The sequence below is a fragment of the Strix uralensis genome, chromosome 3 (genome assembly GCF_047716275.1).
Source record: "Strix uralensis isolate ZFMK-TIS-50842 chromosome 3, bStrUra1, whole genome shotgun sequence".
Taxonomy (NCBI): domain Eukaryota; kingdom Metazoa; phylum Chordata; class Aves; order Strigiformes; family Strigidae; genus Strix; species Strix uralensis.
Window position 1 is genome coordinate 33,009,549 of NC_133974.1, and position 21,175 is coordinate 33,030,723.

At 36.8% G+C, this 21,175-nt stretch overlaps 1 protein-coding gene across 7 annotated transcripts in view; it reads left to right on the forward strand.

Moving 5' to 3' along the window:
- The window catches only part of ADGRB3 (adhesion G protein-coupled receptor B3), a 486,594-nt gene that overhangs the window by 458,288 nt on the left and 7,131 nt on the right, over positions 1-21,175 (forward strand). For 6 of the 7 annotated variants that reach the window (XM_074861803.1, XM_074861800.1, XM_074861805.1 and 3 more), the window contains 4 exons: positions 1,023-1,118; positions 2,486-2,525; positions 5,073-5,716; positions 17,991-18,026. In XM_074861803.1, the coding sequence (XP_074717904.1) occupies positions 1,023-1,118; positions 2,486-2,525; positions 5,073-5,716; positions 17,991-18,026 (816 nt within the window). The remainder of the gene's footprint in view (positions 1-1,022; positions 1,119-2,485; positions 2,526-5,072; positions 5,717-17,990; positions 18,027-21,175) is intronic. The other variant, XM_074861802.1, reaches the window with a different exon arrangement.

Below are 21,175 nucleotides of genomic sequence, written 5' to 3' on the forward strand. Positions count from 1 at the left end.
ATATACTTTTAAAATATTGGTAAAAATATCCTTTCCATTCTGAAAGTTGCCTTTCTGTCCCTACTATGGTATGTGTGAGAAAGCAGCAAAATTTGTTTCCATTCTACTGTCAGCACACAGGAACTGGATTTTTCTTTTGGATGTGCCTCTCTGTTGAACCACATCTTTCTCACATAAGTGTTGCATACATAGTAATATTTCTTTAGACATGCATTCTGCCCAAAATCAAAGTTTTTAAAAAAAAAACCAAAACCTTTCCTATGAAAAGATAATTCCTCAAATATACTTGTATTTTAGAGACATCTTCAAATTTGCTTTATAGATCATACTAGTAAACAGTAATTTCTGAGAAGTTCCTTCCTTTTTTTTTTCCTTTTGTTTCAAGAAAACAAACTCTGTACAAACAGTCCACTTTTCTTCTTCTTGTTCTCACACAGAAGATATTTACCTTGTCTGAAGAGTTTTACTCCTAGAAGAGATGCATGAGATTCCCTATGCATTGAGTTAGAGCTTATGATTGGAATCAGAATTCAAAATGGCTTATTCTTTAAAGTATAATTAGGAGAGCACTATGTATCTGATTATATTAACTGTTAAGAACTGCCTTTCAAGAATCTTACATTTATCAAGCAGAAGATACATTTTATTTTGCAATGGCTAATAGTATGTCTAATCCCACTATCAGACCTGTACCAAACTGAATGAGAAGACAAAGCCAAATATTATCACCCAGTAAAGATTTGTCTTGAGTACCAGATCATCACTGACTAGTAGTTAATTCTGTCCATAGGCAAATCTAATTCTGTGGTCTTGGTGTGATAGACTGACAGACTTCGCAGCAGCCACAAATTATAGCAAATGTATTAAATGGAAGAAATAAGCATTTATGTTTACTGCTTCTGATTTATTAAGTATGCTAAACAAAAGTCATGCATAGTATTCCATACAGTTTAATTTAATATTTAATAGGACTAGAGTACATGATGTTGCACAAGAATCAGTATAAGATATTGTTTTCACAGGTTCAAGATGCATTCAGATGTCGACTGAGAAATTGCCAGGATCCAATTAATGCAGATTCTTCAAGTTCTTTTCCTAATGGACATGCTCAAATCATGGTTAGCTTTTATTTTTTTCTCTGACTCTTAATTTAGTGCTCTTATCCAAAAGAAAAAACTTACAGTACTGTACATGGCAAGCATGCACAGCCAAAATAATTTTAGTGTAAGTCTGTTTAGGTCATTATCTGCTTGCTTAAATCTCTTAACAACCTTTAAATTATTGGTGTGATCATTTATGGAGTGGAGCACAGTGAATTAGTATCTTCCACCAGTGTTCTTTATGACAAAAGATTTTTACACAAGAAAATGAGAAAATAATCTAATGACTTTCTCTACTGTTGGTGTAAAGACCACTGATACATTTGAGAGTCTTCCCTTCATGAGGGGTTGAAAAATGTTCTAAATCAGACAAGGAAAAAGTACTAGAGATTCTAGAGGGGGATTCTATTTAGTGGCTTGAATTATGGAGATAGTGAATGGCTTAGTATGCCAAATTGGATTTACTAATACTGTTAGATAGTATATTAAGACAAATATTGTTCCCTTCACTTTCAATGACAGTTTGTCATTGACTATAATGGGGAGAGGATTAGGCCCTAAAAAAAATGCAAGGCTCAACAAGCAGATGCCCTTCAAAAAATTATGACTCAAAAAAGAATCCAATGTTTGGACTTCACAAGCAAGGAGGTCAGTTTTATTAAACATTTTTCATGCGATAAACTTTTTGTGGAAATAGAAACGTAATTTAAAATTACTTGAATTCTATAACAGGATAAATAGTTTTTCTTAACTGGGAAAAGTGTGCTTGGTTTTTCAGCTGTTAAAATTCATTCTTAGCTCTTACAATTCATTTTTGCCCAATGAAATAAATATTAGTTGTTTTCAGGGAGTACAAACTTGACATGATTACATTAGTAGCAAGGATGGGCAGAATGTTATATAACAAATAACCACTTCATAACAAATTAATGAAGTTTCAGACAGGGTGGACTAATTGGATTACACTTATTCACAGTAATTTGTATTGCAGACTATTTTCCATACTTCTGTTTTTAAAATTATTATGATAAGCTTCCATAAAGACGATCCTTCCATGAGATGTAGAAGTTACTCTTCCATATACATAAAAAAAACTATACACTGTATCGTTTTATTAAAATTATATACTCTACTTCCACCTATTTTATTTTATTTTTTCTGGTCAGGCAGCATACTTTGAAAACCACCCAGTTATACTTTAGGAAACTTTGTAAAGCTCTGCTGTTGTAAAACAATACACTTCACCTTCTCAGCAACAAGAAACCACTTTTAAGAGACTATGACTCTGTAAGTAGGACATTTTGGAAGCGCTAGTTGGCAAAAAGGTATTGTGGTTTAGTTTTCAATTAATAACGGTTGTCCTGTTTCGTTGTTTCTTGTTACAGACTGATTTTGAAAAGGACGTGGACATTGCTTGTCGGTCAGGTAAGAACATTGACAGAGTATTTAGCCAACAAAAAGAAGTTTTGTACTAGTTCCTTGTGAAGTGAAAAACAGGAAATTGTTCACAACACGTATTTATAAATGTAAACAAAAAAAGTGATGCCACTGTACAAATACATTTATTTTGTTTTCCTACAAAAGCCTTTTACTAGAATTCAGCAGTTGGGAAACAGCCAAAGGTATGATTGCCTATTAGAAAGCAAATGGGTTTGGAAAGAATATCAGTCGTGCACAAAAAACTTTCCTTGCCCTAGTACACAAGCAAATGTGAAACAGTGATTTTGCTACCCCCAAAAAAAAAGAAAAAAAAATGACATACTGTATCTTTAAAGCTGTGTATATGAAAGATGCATCAATTGGTTTAGTTTTAAAGACAGTAAACTTTTTAGGGCTCTAAGTGAAATCAAAAGTAGTTTAAGGAATATGATAGCAGGAAAATGAAATTTGATTCCTCTGTATCGGAACAAGTTGTTTTTCTAAAGACATTTCAGTAACATGATCTTTAATGTCAGCTATGTCTGTTTCTGCATATTAAAAATAACCTATTTTAAGCAGTTTATTTGCCAACCTTGCTTAAATAAAACACAGTGTAAAATAAATGACCCTTTAAACACTATAGAAATTTTTAAATCTAGGAAAAATTCCCAAAGGACAGTTTTACCTAGGGAGGCAATCCTGCCTAGATACCCTCTGTTTTCAGTGAAGAGAGAAAGAGTGTGTCCTCTGCACAGGGTGAGTCAGAGCAGAACTCAGCTGTTCTGCATCACACTTGGAGGACACTGTCTCTCTTCACTGGCTACATGGGGAGCCAAGAAGGCTGATCACGTTAAGGTAAAGTTTGAGTTTCCAGTCACCCACCTTTAAAAAACTGGCAGTTTAGTTTCTTGCAAGATGGTAATAATTATTCCATATGAATTAGTTTTAATATGCACATGTATTTTGAAGGGAGCAGGATAGTACACTGTAACACAAGTGCATGTCTGTCACCATCCAGTGCAGACAGAAGTCCAGCACTGGTCCATGTAGCCCCTACTTCTTACCCTTGCCAACATAGCTCTGCTGCAGTATGGAGAGCCTTATCAGGGGCATCCTTAAGGAGATGTACTTTGAATATAGTTACGAACAGGCTTTACTAGACAAACATTTAAACTCAGTTTCTTTTAATGAAAGATTTAAGAATATGTCACTGGTTGAAGTGTCTTAATAAGTGTGACTGGAAACAGTGAAGCAGCCACACTGAAGTTGTGCATTTGTGCACTACTGTTTAGAGGCAAACTGTTCTTTTCATAATGGAAAAATGAGAGGCAGTTTTGTGTGAGGTGGGAGAGTGGGCTGCCTTATGAGCTGCTTGCTATGGAACATGGCAGTGAACTGACAAGTACCGGGCGATCTGGGTCATCAGAGCCCTCAGGCTACCAAAGGGGATGTAAATGTAACACCTGAGATACTTCAGGTTGTCTTAATGTCTCAGCCCAGGAGCTGGATTTTATTGCACAAACTAGCACTGTTGTGAATTAAAATATTTTCAACTGGGAAAAGAAGATCCTTGCACCCAGCTGGAACAAGCCCAGTAATTTGTTACTTCAATTTTTTATTTTTTTTTTTATAATATATCCTTTTTCTTTCATTACAAATGTTGAATTACAGACATATTTACTTTTTAAGTTCAATAATTGTGATTGAATAGATGCTTTTCTTTTGAATGTACCCTTCAGAGCTCCTGGAAATTTTGTATTCTATGGCAGGATTAATAACTTCTATATGTGGAGCTTATCCCAGCAAAAAATTGCTGGATGTTGCTACAGGTTTGATCAGAAAGGCCTAGGCCTATACCAAAAGTAGATTATGAGTGTGTTATGAGACATGTTTATATTCTTTATAACCTTTTCAGATGTAGGAAAATATGTTTTTCTGATACCAATGGAATTTCTTCCTCATGTGGATACTTTTTTGTCACATTTATTTAAAAAATAATTTAACACAGAAGAGTTTAAAAAAGTCAGTGAAAAGGAACATTTAGGAGCTCAGAAACACATGTTCTAGTTATAATGCTATGGTAGGTCATTACAGTGGATTGACAAAATTATTCTGCCTTACAATCTGTTTGACATTTTCCAAGAGGTTATGTGAAGTTAATAATGGCAGTACAGATGTCATAGTGTATTTTTTGGAAAACCCTTAATCAAGTTCCACATGGCAGGCTTTTGCTTAAGCTGTAGGTCACCTAAGATCTATGTAAAGCATTAGGAATAAATGAAGGAGTGGTTTTAATTTATATAAATGACTGAGGCTTAGTCAGAGATCTGTGTCAGTTATACACAGTAGATTAAGAGATGTTGATTTAAAAAAGAAAAAAAAAAAAACAAAACAAACCGCAACAATAATTATAGAATAAAAGTTATTAAAAGGATAGGAAAAGAGTTAGGAAGATGCACTGGTAAAGGAAATGTGGCTAAATAAAGCCACAAAAAAAGCAGTGTTAGGCAGACATGGTTTCATGTTGTAAGAATTCTGTTCTCTGACCCACAGTTTTGCATAAAGACATTGGACCTTGCAGAGCAGCTACTATAACAGGAACACTTTCTAGAATTTCACTAAATGATGAAGAGGAGGAGAAGGGACCAAACCCTGAGGCAATGAGCTATTCTACCTTGCCTGGAAACATCATCTCCAAAGTCATCATCCAGCAACCAACAGGTCTCCACATGCCTATGAGTATGAGTGAACTGGCCAACCAGTGCTTAAAAAAAGACAACAGTGAGTTGCGGAGGACTGTGTATTTATGCACTGATGATAATTTGAGAGGTGCAGATATGGACATAGTCCACCCTCAAGAACGGATGATAGAAAGCGACTATATAGTCATGCCCCGGGGCTCAGTAAATACCCAGCCATCACTGAAAGATGAGAGCAAAATGAATATAGGCATGGATACACTGCCTCATGAAAGGCTGTTGCACTACAAAGTTAATCCAGAGTTCAATATGAATCCCTCTGTAATGGACCAATTTAATATCAATTTAGACCAGCATCTTCCCACCCAAGAACATATGCAGAATTTACCATTTGAGCCCCGCACAGCAGTGAAGAATTTCATTGCCTCAGAGCTGGACGACAATGCAGGATTATCAAGAAGTGAAACTGGATCCACAATATCAATGAGCTCTTTAGAGGTCAGTGGTACATAAAAAAATTGCACGCTCTGTTGTTCTAATTACGTGGTAAGACAATAAATTGTGTCATGTGTCTAAGGGGTGAAGCTAATGTTTTAATTCAGTATAAATTATTGTTTGGGATCATACACTGCTGTTCGTATTTCTATTATCAGAAGTGTTTATACCTAGAAAACAAGATAAGAGTTTCTGAGCCAGTCTGTATGAAACTCTGTAGTTCTGGAGATTTAACATTCCACACAACTGCAAAGGATTTCGTGACCTACCAGGTAAAGTCCACTGGAAAATGCTGTGTTGCTACAAGAAGAAAAAGCATTCCTGCAAGATGCAAATGATAATCATTGACCCTACCTGCAAGCACTTGCGGTTGAAAATATTTGCCATTTTATTGCTGACAATCATATTTGTCTCAGATATGATAGGTCTGATTCTGCTCTCACTGACGTAAATCTTGGATTCTTCCATCCAGTAGTTCACCATTTACTGATTTATTTTCTATGCATGTTTGCATGTGTGTGCAGGAATTGGTACAACTGATGAGTGCAGTAGTTAAAGGTGAACTGCATGTGGAGTATCCTAGATTCCAGTCAGATTGCAAAGTGAACTGAAAAGCCTTTAAAAGGAATTCATTACTACAATCTGTAAGATTTAAACATTATACAAGTGAAAGCTATTTACATAATTTCTTAAGATTTAAGTATAAAATACTGCCATTCCTATTGAGCCTTTACTTATCCAAAATCACCAGTGAGGTGGACTTGATTTCATATTTGGGCCTCCTTAAGAATTGAAATACATTTCACCAGCATTTCAAATGACATGAAATGCAGCATTTGGTGGGAAAGAAAAATACAAATGAGAAAAATATGGTACTTACTTATTCTCTGAAAGAAGTTACAGATGGAAAAAACTTCTACTGTATGTGTAAACTTGAAGCAATTTTATGTGTGTATATATATATATATAATGTTTGGACCCATCTCTGTAGGGAAGCAGTAACTTTACCTGATTTTTCAGTTGTTAGACCCAGAACTGTAGCTGGTATTTCATAGAACAGGGGATTCTTGTGGATATTTCTTTTAAAATAGAGTTGAAGTTGTGTATCTGCTGGAGAGTTTGGGCAGAAAAACAGAACGTAGTTTCTTTTCAAAAGATGTCTTTACAAGCTTTGAGAGTGAAATATTTCTTTTGCTGTTTATATTGTGTGTACTATCAAATGTTTTACAAGACATAATTTAACTGAAAAAAAAGTAATTGAACAGTGAAGTGTGGTGCTTTGCAAATAATCAAATAGTATCCACTTTTTGTTTGTTGTTAAGGTGAATATGTATAATTTTGGGACAAATTTTCAAACTTATTTGTAAAAGAGAGTGCAAGTGCTTGCCCACTCAGTGCTCAGATAGATAGGCTCTTTCAAATCAAGTTTGCATCGTTAAGGAAGTTACTGCCCTCAGCTCAGATACATTACTTAATAGATCTTAGGTGGTGACAGGAGTTCTCCAATTTAATGCAACCCCAGAAGCAGGATAGCTAAACTCACCTTGCAGTAGTATCCTGTCCTGTCTATCTACAATACCATCTTTCAGATACTTTTTGTCAGATATAGAGACTCAAATCCAGCCTGGTTAAGATTAGACATATGGGTGAGATATCTAGGGAAGGTTCATAATTCCTTGAGAAAACAGACATACCTGCCACTATACCATCCATTTCACCTGAGGTCTAATTGCTCTCTGGTGATGCCTCTTTCTTTCCATTGGTGATGAAGGCCATCTAGGAGACCTAAAAAAAAGGAGACCTTAGTTAAGTTGTAAAACTTGGGACAATAATTATTTCATCTTACACAGAGTTCCAGTTCCTGTGGCCACTTTGGAAAATGTGCCTGAAAATCTATGAGTATAATGTACTGCTCCTTTAGAGTTCATTTTTTTAAACTGTATTTGTATCATATTTTAAGCTTACCTCTCGGATGGGATATAGTTACCCACCCACCATAGATAATCACTATTCTGTATATCATTTTTATGCTCAGAAGAGACTATTAAGTATGTAGTAGAAAATGTAATAAAATATAGTAAAATATGGTAGTAAATATTTAGTCTCTTCTAACTTGGTAAACATATTAGGTTTAGAAAGCTGTATTTTTGTCCAGAAAGCTGTAAACAGTTATGTTATTAAACCTAACCGAACCCAGCATAATTCCATATATTAGCAAAAAAACAGATATTAGGGCAGATCAGAAATGAAAGGGACTCTTTTGGCTTTTGTGTCTGCCTTTGTGGTTCTCAACGCTACTAGATTATATAGCATTACTTCCTCTTTTGATAAGGATGTGCTGCAATAATTGAAGATAGGAACATGAAAAAAAAAAATGTACATAGAAGAAAAACAGAGTCTCAAGCAGATCCAGATAAGCAGATCCAGCCAGATAAAGAATGTGATTGTGGTTTTATGTGTGCAGTGTGTAAGAAGCAATGGTTGAGGTAAAGCCCCAAAATGCCATTTGGCTAGAATTGACCAGCTGGATTAACTTTTATTGCTGCCATAAACAAAATAAAGAAGGGAGGGCAAGAGATTTTTTTCAGAATATTTTTGATGTCCAGTACAATATCATTTTGGAAGATTTCAAGACCTTTCAAAAGACAAGGCTTTGTCAGACTCTGTGGGGCAGCTAAACCTACAGCAGGACATTGATCATTCTGCCCACGTTTTTCCAGACAGAGCATGACTAGACCATGTCTAAAGATCCTGAGCAGTAGGAAGAATCTTTCTCTTATCAGCTTATACTGCTGTCCCACCTGAAGTCCAACATAAAAGCACATGGATTTCTGCTCTGTAGGAGCAGTTCCCCTTTCACTTCCCTGAAAAAAATGAGGTTAATATTCAAGGATCACCACCTCCAACCTCAGGAGCAATGCATCCGAACAAAGAGGAAGTCATGCAAAAATGCCTCCATGGATGAACGAGAAACTCAAAAAGGAGCCTACAGAGTGTGGAAGCAAGAACAGGTGGGAGGAATACAGAGACATTGTTTGAGAAGCCAGGGATCAGTTTAGGAAAACTAAAGCCCTGATAGAATTAAATTTGGCCACAGACATCAAGGGCAACAAGAAGAGGTTCTATAGGTACGTCAGTGATAAAAGGAAGACTAGGGAAAATGTGGGCCCTCTCTGGAAGGAAATAGGAGACCTGGTTACCCGGGACGTAGGCTTTTTTGCCTCAGTCTTCACTGGCAAGTGCTCCAGCCACACCACCTGTCGCAGAAGGCAAAGGCAGGGACTGGAAGAATGAAGAACCACCCACTGTAAAAGATGAAGTTCAAGATCACCTAAGGAACTTGAAGGTGGACAAGTCCATGGGACCTGATGACGTGCATCCACAGGTCCTGAAGGAACTGGCAAAACATAACCACCACTTTTAAAAAGGGAAAAAAGGAACACCCAGGGAACTACAAGCCAGTCAGTCTCACCTCTGTGCCCAGCAAGATCATGGAGCAGATCCTCCTGGAAGCTATGCTAGGGCACATAGAAAATAAGGAGGTGATTAGTGACAGCCAACATGGCTGCACTAAGGGAAAATTGTGCCCGATAAATTTGGTGGCCTTCTACAATGGGATTACAGCACTGGTGGATATGTTTAGAGCAACTGATGTCATCTAACTGGACTTGTGCAAAGCATTCAACATTGTTCCACATGACATCCTTGTCTCTAAATTGGAGAGACATGGATTTGATGGATCGACTGCTCAGTTGATAAGGAATTGGCTGGATGGTCACACTCAAAGAGTTGTGGTCAGTGGCTTGATGTCCAAGTGGAGAGCAGTGGCGAGTGCCATTCCTCAGGGGTCAGTATTGGGACCAGCACTGTTTAACATCTTTGTCAGCAACATGGACCATGGGATTGAGTGCACCCTCAGCAAGTCTGCCAACAACACCAAGCTGTGTGGTGCAGTTGACATGCTGGAGGGAAGGGACGTGCCATCCAGAGGGACCTGGACAGTCTTGAGACATGGGCCCGTGCAAACCACGTGAAGTTCAACAAGGCCAAGTGCATGGTCCTGCACATGGATCAGGGAAATCCCAAGTCAAATACAGGCTGGGTGATGAGTGGATTGAGAGCAGCCCTGTGGAGAAGGACTCTGGTGGATTAAAATCTGGATATGAGCCAGCAATGTGCACTCACAGCCCAGGAAGCCAACTGTATCCTGGGCTGCATCAAGAGAAGTGTGGCCAGCAGGTTGAGGGAGGGGATTCTGCCCCTTCTACTCCACTCTCGTGAGACCCCACCTGGAGTACTGTATCCAGCTCTGGGGCCCCCAACATTAGAAGGACATGGACCTGGTCAAGCGGATCCAGAGGAGGACCATGAAGATGATCGGAGGAATGGAGCACCTCTCCTACGAAGACAGGCTGAGAGGGTTGGGGTTGTTCAGAGAATAGACACAGCTGGAGAAGAGAAGGCTCTGGAGAGACCTTATAGCAGCCTTCCAGTTCCTAAATGGGGCCTACCAGAAAGCCAGAGAGGGACTTTTTACAAGGGCGTGTAGTGATTGAACAAGGAGTAATGGATTTAAACTGAAAGAGGGTAGATTAGATATAGGGAAGAAGTTCTTCACTGTGATTCTGGTGAGACACTGGAACAGGTTGCCCAGAGAAGCTGTGGCTGCCCCCTCCCTGGAAGTGTTCAAGGCCAGGTTGGACGGGGCTTTGAGCAACCTGGTGTAGTGGAAGGTGTCCCTGCCCATGTCAGGGGGGTTGGAACTAGATCATTTTTAAGGACCCTTCTGGCCCAAACCATTCTATAATTCTATAATTTAGACTTTGTATTCATTGTGTTTTTTGGAGATGGATGTTTTGGAACACAACTATAGTATCAGCACAAGAACATATGTCCTGACTTCTAACTTTGCAGGGAGGATCCATCACCCCTGCCATTAGATATCTAAATGTAGGCATTCCCCTTCTGATATGGAAAAAGAGCTTTTCACATTTGGCTCCCCTTTGGAGTCAATGGAGAGAAATAGGCAATTTTTTGGCCACTTTTAGACATGTGCTCCAGGATGAAGTAAATCACATGGCCTCACTGCAGGTGCCTCTCTTCAGGTGCCATAGAGGAAGCCAAAATGAGTAGTTCAGACATAAACATCAAAAATGTAGGCGTCCTACATTTAGTCAGATGAATCCTACACTATGTCATAAACGGCCTTCTAGTTTTTATATCTGCATATTGTTTTCTCAAGAAAATGCTTAGTTGGGAACAATCAAATGCTTTATTCTATAGGGAACAATTTCAGCTTTCAAAAGATAGTCTGAGAATACCATAATATTTACATACAAATATTGTCCAAATAAGTGTAAATTTAAGGATCTGCAGATTCACAATGTGCAAGTCAGTGATTTTTCATTCTGTTTGGTATGCCCCCAACAGTACTCATGCGATTATAGGCAAAGGAAGGCTTATTAGTACATTACGGAGTTTCTTAGGAGGAGTAATTGAACATCTGGCTAATCTCCTGCAGAACCCTTACATGCTTGGATTAAAACTGGCTTTTCTACCTTGGCATCAAAGTGGCTTGGAGTGTGTTCCTTCAGTTCAAAGTGTTTTGATTTTAATGAAGAAAGTGCTCTAAATACATTCTTTTGGAATGGTTTTTGTTTTGAAAATATACACTTGGAGTGGTGAGTTCATTAATATGAAATTACTTTGAAGTGAAATAGTGCATTCCCAACCACTTAGATGCAAGGAAAGGTTAGGAGTTTTAAATGCAGAGGAAGAAGCTGATCTGTTCAACATATCTCCAGGATAAGTAATTCTTTTCTTTTCATTGTGCAAAAAAATGCAAGAGGGAGTAGATACCTGCTGCCTGACTGTGTGAGGAGACTTGCATCGTTACCTTTGTGGAAGAAGAATGATGGGTTCTTTCAAGGGAACTATAGTTAGTGTAATGTGAGCAGAAATCGAAAAGTGCTGAAAGGAGCCAAAGACTTTTAACTATCGTAAGAGGAAGGGCATGTAAAGACAAGAAATAGAAACATTTATTAAAAGGAAGAAAGATCATCTGCTTTATAACAGGAAGGAAAGGACTTCCCAAACGTTTGCCATGTAAAGGACTGGGATTCTCTTTCCAGTCTCATATCTGCTTTCTTTATTTTTCTGTCTCAGCTTCTGCTATGAGATTTTATGTGGAGAAAGACATAAAGCCCTTAGATGGGAAGTTGATTGTGTGACCAAAATAATCCTGTATTCATTCATAAGAGCTCTTAATATATTCAAAGAAAGTATGCTCCAGAGCTCCTTGGCCAAATTGCTGATATGGGACTTCAGGAAGAAAAACTGTTACAGCTGGGAAAATAAAGGGATACGTAAAAGATAGTGAAGTGCAAAGAAAAAGTAAAGGTATAGATAAAGAAGAGAGAAAGGAGAAACAGGCATGTTGGAAAAAAGGAAAAGAAAGATGGCAGAAATGGAGAAGAAGCTTAAAATGAAAGTGTTAGGAAGAATGAAGTGAAAGCATCAGGGAAGGAGCAAGGTCTAAAATTAAAAACAAACAAACAAACAAACAAACAAAAAAAACAGGAAAGAAGAAATATGCAGTTAAAACAGTCAATCTTGTCAATAAAGTACCAGAGCATCAGGCAGAACAAAAGCAAAAAGGTGTGAAGTCATTTTGATTTATGATATGAGAAGAGAGAGAGAGAACAGAAATAAAGAAATGAGCACCACGGGAATTTCCTCTTTATCATGTTTCCACATTGCATTTTCAGGCATTCTGTATCGGAGATTTCTCTCCCTCCCATTCCTCATTTCATTCTTCAGTAAGCTGTAGAGGCAGATCTTGCCAATTTTGTGACTCAGTGAAATGAAGGCTAGCCCTATAACAACCCTCACTTTTGCTTGAATGAGTAGGTCTCAGATTCCTCTGACTTCAGAAATTGTTCCAGCTTATTTTCAGGTTATCATACAGGAGTGGGGGTAGAATCAGGCAGAGTAGATTCTAGTAACAGAAGATTTAAAGAACCAAAATTTTTAGTCAGTATGATGAAGCGCAGCATATATTTCAGACATAAGCAGTTATCTTAAGTACATACTGTCCTTAAGAAACTTATTTTCAATGCTTGTCCATTTAAGAGATGCCTTGCTTCTCCTCAAAGCCTTCAGAAACACCAAACAAGTGGGTTTTGCTTATTGAGTAAAGACATATGCAGGTTTTCCTATAAAAAAGGGGAGCAGCAAACCAAAATAATTTGCCAGAATATTTTTAAATTGGTATCTCTGAAATTACATTTGTGCTATGTGTTGATGCACTAAATTTGCTAGCATATTTTAAAATTCCCACATTAAAGAGCTAATCCACTTTTTTATGAAAATGTACTTGCTTTATGTCAAGCTCATGTTATGAACGAATAGCCAACATAATCTTCTATTCAGAAACTAATGTTTTTTTCCAGTTATAGGCACACAAAATGCATTTTAAATCAAAACTGTCTATCCACATTCCACTTTTATATCTCTGAGGGCCAAAAAAGATTTTTCTTTAATTTTGTTCAGGAAAAAAAATCCTCCCAGGGCTAAGATCTTGTATGTCAAATCTAATCTCAGAGTGAATTATAAACTGCTGATAATAAGGCTTTATATTAATAGAAGCATGGTTATAGCCCTCACTATAATATGGTATCTCTGGTTTCAATTATACTTTGCACAATGCCATATATCTTCAGGAGTATCTCATGTAATTAATCAGGTAGTGGTGTAATGCAGGCTAGAATAAGGAGAAAACCAGGCATTTGTCATTTTACAGAGACGGAGAGGGATTTTATTAGTCATTTAGTGAGAGCAGCTCTTTCCTGGTGCCAGCGGATTAGTGCATGCTGTATGGAAATTATTCTTCAGTATTCTATTTTTGTCCCTCAGTGAGCAGAGTTTATAAAGTTGCTCTGGAATTACACAGAGAAGCTATACATGATTAGTACAAAGTAAAATTGATTTAAAATGAATTACTGCTGCAGACCTCTTTTCACAGAGTTTCACTTTGGTCCTGGCATGAAAGTTGGATCTCTTTTTTTTCTGTAAAATGGATTTTATCAGTTAAGATCAAAGAGCTGTAGAAATCAGAGATGGAAAAGATCTTGTCAGGTCATCTTTTCTAGCAATGGAAGAACATTTTCTACAGCATATTTCTCCAATGCATAGTCAAACCTCACTTTCAAGACTAGAGTGAAGGGCTTCCTTCTGTTTCCATTAGCAGATTATTTCATAGTAAAATAAATTTTCTTTATTCCCAACAGCATCTCTGGAATTTCCTTTATTTTTCACTATTTTTTCTGCATTACAACTTTTCAGATTTTTCTCACACCAGCTTTGTTTATCAGTATTTATATCCTTCTAAGGTTTCTGAACAAGATTCTGTGTTTGCCTCTTCCAGAGCCAATGTTTAAACAAGCTGTATCACTCTTTTATCTTTTCCCTTGATCCAGTGTCATTAACTCTTTAAAAGTACTTTTTGCTGCTGTCATCTGAAATTTCCCCAGTTTACAGGCATGATTTGACTTCTGTCAGTTTAGAACACTAATGCAACTCACTGGAGTTGTTCAGAAAGGGCTATTCAGATCCTTGTCTGTTTAAATGGAGACTTGACCTTTTTTTGTAGCCTTTGTAATTGCACATGGATTGCAGTTCACTACTTACCCATACCCCCGAGCTTTTTCAGAATTATTTCAGTTAACTCCCTGATGCTAAATAATTGCATGTGTCTTCAGCTTTTTTGGCAGTGCCTTTATTAGTTACCCTAGCAGGTCTCCAGCATTAAGGCTCATCAGCTTGGAAAACAGATGACTGAGTAGTGAATAAGGAATGATTATTCATATTCCCTATAATATAAAAACCAGGAGCATCAAATGAAATGGCAAAGGGATAAACAACATGACTTTCTTTGTCACGCTATGCATATTTAAATTGTGGAATTCACTACCTCAGCACATTTGGATGTCAAAATTAAGAATTATTATAAAACATGATTAGATTAATGGAATAATGTAAAAAAGTGTTATTAAGCTCAACAGAGTAAGCCTCTCCCAAGGAAATTCCTAAACAACTGAAGAACTAGGGAGGGCATTGCAGCAGAAATATCACTTTATACTTGCCCTGGTGTAATTTCTGAAGCATCATTCCTGAAGCATCACTGCAGAACCTGGCCAAATACAAAATACTAAAGAGGGAAAACATTGATATTATCCCTTACAGTCACTTGTTATTTATGTTCTACTAACATTAATAATCAAGTCGATCTGCAACTGAGCCTTGAAAAAAACACCAGCTTCTAGTCTAATTTTTATGTTGGATAAAATAATTTTGTTTTGCAGGTGGGTAGAAGAAACAGCTTTTTGAAAAGAAACATAGTGGTGTGACCAGTTCAGCAATTCATTTGATGCAAGAGATTTTTTTTCCCCTCTACTCCACTCAGCTGCTAGTTTTCATTAATTTAAATTGTAGAATGAGCCAGATGGTTGATTTCTGAAAGCATTTAGGTATGTGTGGAAAACCCCATTTTTCTCAGCCAAAAGACACACAAGTAAACTTCATTTAAGAAAAAAAGTACATATACAATAACAATTAAAGTGTTGATTTGCATGTTTTAAGCTTGTTGTATATCATACAGAAACTAGGAGAAAAATTTAATAAATGACCACTTCCAATTGGGACCAAAGGGAAACTTCCATCCTCATAAATTAAGATTCCCAATGACTTCATGCTTCTGAATATGTTCCTCTCTCAAAAAATAACACTACAGTCATTTGAAGGCAATGATGTAATAGCCAGGAGGACCTGATAGTGTATCTGGTGGTGTCAGTGACAATATTGCAGATGACTTTCAGTGATGCATGATCACATTCATAACCAGCATCCTTTGTTTTTCAGAAATTCACAGACCAGTGGCAGTTACATACTTGTATGTTTTAGGAGAATAGGCTTTGACAGCACTTGTGCTGTATTTCACTGTATGCAGCCATGGAAAAAAGTGAAGAACAAGCACAGAACAGATGTTCTGTATAAGTTTACAATAAATGTGTTCGTGATAGATTCTTGTTGAGTCCTAGAAAAATACTCACTCAGATAAACCTGTGGCATGACCTGTTTGGTCGTAACTTGTGTGATCTAACAGCAAAATTGCAATAGTTACCACTTTCTGGCAATAACGCAGTTAAATATGTTGCAGTCTGTTAGATATGTCTTTTTACCATGTAAACACCAATAGGCTGCAAAGCCTAATAATCCAGCTATGCCAAGAATATTTTCAGTGTGGTCAAGCAGACTTAAGGCAAACTACAAATGCTCCAGTTTTACAAATAAGACTATCTAGCAAACCACATTTCTTCCTAAATTTTCTATGTTTTCACTTAGAATTCTCAGTCAGATAGTTCAATGATACCAGGTTTATTACTGAACTGTAGCTTCAAAATAGCTTTTTCAAGCATTTTTCAAAGCTTCTCATGTAAACTTCACTCATTATCTGCTGTACAAGTTTCTTCTTTTGTAGCCACTGAGCCTTCACAGTGGTAGATGTGCTCTAATTGCACCTTAAAAAGGTCCTTCCTCATTAGAGATACATAGATTTCTTCAGGTGCTGGTTTACTGTGGAATGACGAAGGCCTGTGTCAAGATACACTTGCACCATGGCCTCCTTAATATGAGTGAGAAGTAAGAACTTAGCTACTTCAAGAATTTGGGTATAATTTCCTCATATTTTTCTTGCCTCCAAGACCTTTGCTGTTTTCGTGTTTTCATGCTACTTATTTTTGCAGAATTGTTTAATTTATTTTTAAATTCTCTCTTTTAAATGTGCTAGGTTCAATCAAGCCTTGCTGATTAAAGATAGCTTCTCCAAACCTTGTTGTTGTTGGCTGGTTGAATTGTTTTATAGACTGTTCTTTCATACGGCCTCCCAGCTCTTTAGACATCAGTGTGTCAAAACTGCTACAGTGCTCTTCTTCATATTACTGTGGATTGGAGCATCAAAATTTTACTACAAAACCAGACAATATGTCACAAAGTAGTATTATCAAGGGCTCAGAGACCAAACATTTTCCACTTTCTACAACTGAAAGAGTTGTATAATTATTTCTTTCAATTGCAAGAAAACAGAACAGCTAAAACCTACATGTTTGTTAAACCAAGTAGAATCAAAGTCTAATGAAGTTAGTAACATTATTCATCTTGACTTAATGGGTTTGATTTGTATCTCACTGCAGAAAGTAGGAGCAATCTGAAATGGTTCATTCACCATGACTTAAAGCCATCCTATCCTACCACAAAAATTAGGGTTAAATTGTAGCAGCAAGCCTTTTTGTTTCCTTGGGGTACTTTTCTTTTCCTTTAACTCTCCTTCCGGAAGGAGAATGTATCTTTTCTTTCCATTCACGTGTTCTTTGCACTCTTTTTTCAGCTCTTCCAACCACTGTTTCTACATCTCTTTAGTCTATTGCAAGCCATCCAATTTCCAACCTTAGAAGAAAACAGATATTTTTATCTCTTCCTTATAATATTTCTGCTTCTTTCTGATATAATTTGACTTTATAATTGGTTTCTTTTAGAATCTGTAAAAAATTATGTGCTAAATTATTTGTGATATGTCTAAATAATCATATTCCATTGCACTGTATACAAGTGATTATTTCACTAGTAAATCATTCTTGCTTTATATCAGATGCTTTGAATCAGATTTGTCATAAGTGTAAAACAAAATCATTGCTTTCTCCATCCAGATTTTCATTGCAAAAAAACCAAGCGGAAGCTATGGAAAGTATAGATGGCTTCGGCTTGATTTTGCTATCATTTATTCCATTAAAATCAATGGAGTTGTACCAATGTAAGCCTGAGGAACAATTTCTGTATACCTATACAAACCTAAATCATAGATAGCTGTGTAAAAAGTATAAATATAATGATAATTTGCAAATACCACAGAAAGTACAGAAATAGTTACATTTTATACACCAGCAGGTTCAATTGCATGCAAGTAACATGCACGTTATGCATCCTGGTGAAATGCAGTCTGGTTTACTTCAGAGAAAAGAATATGATACTGGTCTAAAAAAACTGTATGCGAAATCATGCATTAATCTTAAATTATCAAGATAAAATCTACAACCTCTCACAGAATACCTAATATATATCTGATAGGAAAACAAGAATGTTATTTAGACTCATTAATATGATTTCGTAAATAGTCCCCTTGTTAATGCAACCTCTTTTTTCTTTCTTTTTTACTGCTTAATAGAGAAGAAAATCACGTTATTCGGACCTTGACTTTGAAGTAAGTTTTACTGAATTATTCCTGATTATTAAAAGTATTTTCCTAAAAGTAAATGTGAAGTGTTCATTTTAGCAGATTTTAGTCTTCTGACATAGTAGATGTCATAGGGTTGTTCAATTGGTACTGTACAGAACATGATGAGCAATTAATTAAAACTACTTTGGTGCAACTTGTTTGTAAAATATTCTGAGCTCAAACTGTCATATTGCAATATTAACCATCATGGTTTCAGTTTTTAAATTCTCTGCCTCTTCATTTTCATCTTTCTTTTTTTCTTTTTTAATTTTGCTGGCTATCTATTGAAAAAGTGCGTCACTTCTGTAGGGCAGGCCATGGTGTTGCAGAAGGTTGCTTTGTTCAAGAGATTGTCAATCATTTGTTCTATCTCTCTTTCTTCAATACTGATTTACTGGCATATGAGTTCCATATCCAAATAGTGATTGTGAATGTGTCAAATTTTGATGACAAAGTGCTGCCGTTGTAAAAGCTTATGGATCGCATGCTATATGAAAAATCAAATTCATGTAAGGTTTCTCAGGTTGAATATCCACAATTTCAGACTTAAACTCCATTGAATAAGAAGGTTTGGTTGTGCTAGTTAATGACCATTTTGTTCTATCTCAGTCAGTATGGTTAGGTCTCTTAAAGTTTTGTTTATTTGAGGTTTTCTTCTCTTCTCTCTACCAGAAGCCATACAGCAGTTGGTTTTCAAGGGAAAGTTAATAATTATTTATGGATTTGGGGGTTTTGCATAGTTTCATGCAAGTTGAACAATTGTAATAGTTACATGGAACCTACAGATCTCAGGCTAAACTTTAACATCCAGTGATCAGTATATATCAAATATAGCTATAAATTACACTCACTGTTTGCATATGCAAAGAAAAGCATTTTTTATTATTATGTGACCTGTAAGCACAGCACATGTACTTTCAGATTTCAGATTCTAGTCCATAGAGAAGAAAGCGGCAGAACTAGCAAAATGCAGCCATGACAGTGGTCATAGAAGCCTTGTAGCGAGAGAAGTTTGCTGTTGCAACCTGCTTTTGCTGAAATGCTGACCTTTTGTGTCTGATTGTGGTTTCTTGGTAGTTTAACATCATGCCTTAATCTCCTACGTCATTTTCACCCAGAGAGTATAGTGACCTTAAGCAGTCATTTAATGTCTCAAATAATCCACCAGACAAAGATTCACACAGTAAGTTTAAGGAAAATAAAATTAAAAGCTTATCCTAAATATGCTTTAGGAACAATTGCATAGGAAGGAAAAAGAAAAACATGAATCAACAACAAAATTCTGATGAACAAGCAATTCTAAAAGGAAATGCAAGCAGTATGAACAAAAGTTTTATAATTATAGTGATATAAAGAATTCTGAATTTTACTGGTTTTTATTGAAAGGTAGGAATATCATGCATTCATGATGAGAACATTCCTGGTGGCAACAGATACTAAAACATTCTTCCTATCGCTCAGGAGAGCAAAATCCAACACCAAATAAACACCAACAATGCTGTACACATTCTGCTCTCAAGAATCAGTCCTCCCATTACATATTTTCTTTTGATTCACATAGTGTATTTAAGATGCTTACAGCTTTATCTTGTCTTGTTTGTAGCATAGTTGCTCCATGGCCTAATATTTTTAGAAGTATGATTATAATGCAGGAAAATATATTTGTTTGTGAAGAGGGAAGGATGGGGCCATTGAGAGTCACTGCTGAGGAAGTGAGAGTGACGGTGATACTGTGCCAGTTGCTGCTGTGTTTTCAAAGTACTGACTCAAACTAACCCCATCTCACCTCCCTGTTTTATGTTTCCTCTGATTAAGCCTGTAGGCTTTCCTGTGTCCTCACACATAGCGTGGCTGTCTGTCTGAGGTAAAGCAAAATAAAAAAGTCATAAAATGTTCAAATAGCCACTCAGATTCCTTCGCTCAGCATACTGATGAAGGGAATTGAGATAGTGTTGTGTGGCCAAAGCACTGCTATTTTGGTACTTCAAAGCAGCTTGACTGCAAACCAGAATAGAGCCCAGAGGTGCGGTTCAGCTAGAGTGATTGGCCATACCACTTAAATGTTTAAGAGCTGGTCCTCTGTGAGACAACATCCTTCCACAGTCCTGAGTATAACAAATGCTATGGATGTGGTTCTGAGGACAACAAATGCTAAATACACAGTATGGACAAGACTGTGTCAAGCTTGGCTCTCTCCGTACTTTTCCTTTTAACACTCTTCCAGCAGTCTCTACACCCTCAACCTCTCACACATGTCTCTCTGTATCCGTACAAGACAAATCCTCAGGCTATGCCTATCTTACTAAAAGCATTTGGGGGAATATTCCTGGGTTCCAAAACACCAGTTTTTATATGGATGAATTTTTAGAATGGCCTTTACTATTTTAGTCTGGATCACCCTTGTCTCTCCAAATAGTTCCTGAAATGTCCTTAGGGAACCAGTGCAACCTAGGTACCATTCGCAATAAGCAATTGGTTGTAGACTTCTTATTTTGAAGACTAAAACAATTTTGTAGCATTCATGGAGAACATTCCATGCTAGATGGTGTCTTGGACATGTTTGACTTACTACAGTAGAGTCACAGTTTCACCGGTTTAAAAAAAAAAAAGAGACTCTGCTAGTGGGCTGCAATGCGACACTCGCCTCAATAGAGACAAATTTAAGTAAAAACAAAGAAACACACGAAGAACATTTTTTTTTCTGAGGGCCATAGCTGAAACTCAAAGCCAGCTGCTATGTGGTGTGAACATGGGCAAATCATGACTGTACTCAATGCCATAAAATAGTCTCTGTCCCAGTTATCTCTAATATATGTAGAAATACAGGTGTACTTTTAAGAGCCTTTGCAATGGACTATAAATAGTAAAAGTCCTGTGACTGCTGGGTAGAGTTATAGAAGGCTTATGTCTACAGTCAAAGGAAAGGGAGAGAGAAAATGATGGCATCCTAACTGGCCAGCCCTTACCATAGATCTTAGAGGGGAGTCTAAGTATCTTGTTTTCCCTTTTTAAATAGTTTCCCATTACATTTTTAAATTATGCCTTTATGTAGAAAAAAAGAAGACAGACTGTAACATACTGGGTTTAGTCTGTAGACAGAAAGTATTACTGCCAAATAATATACTGTCCACTAT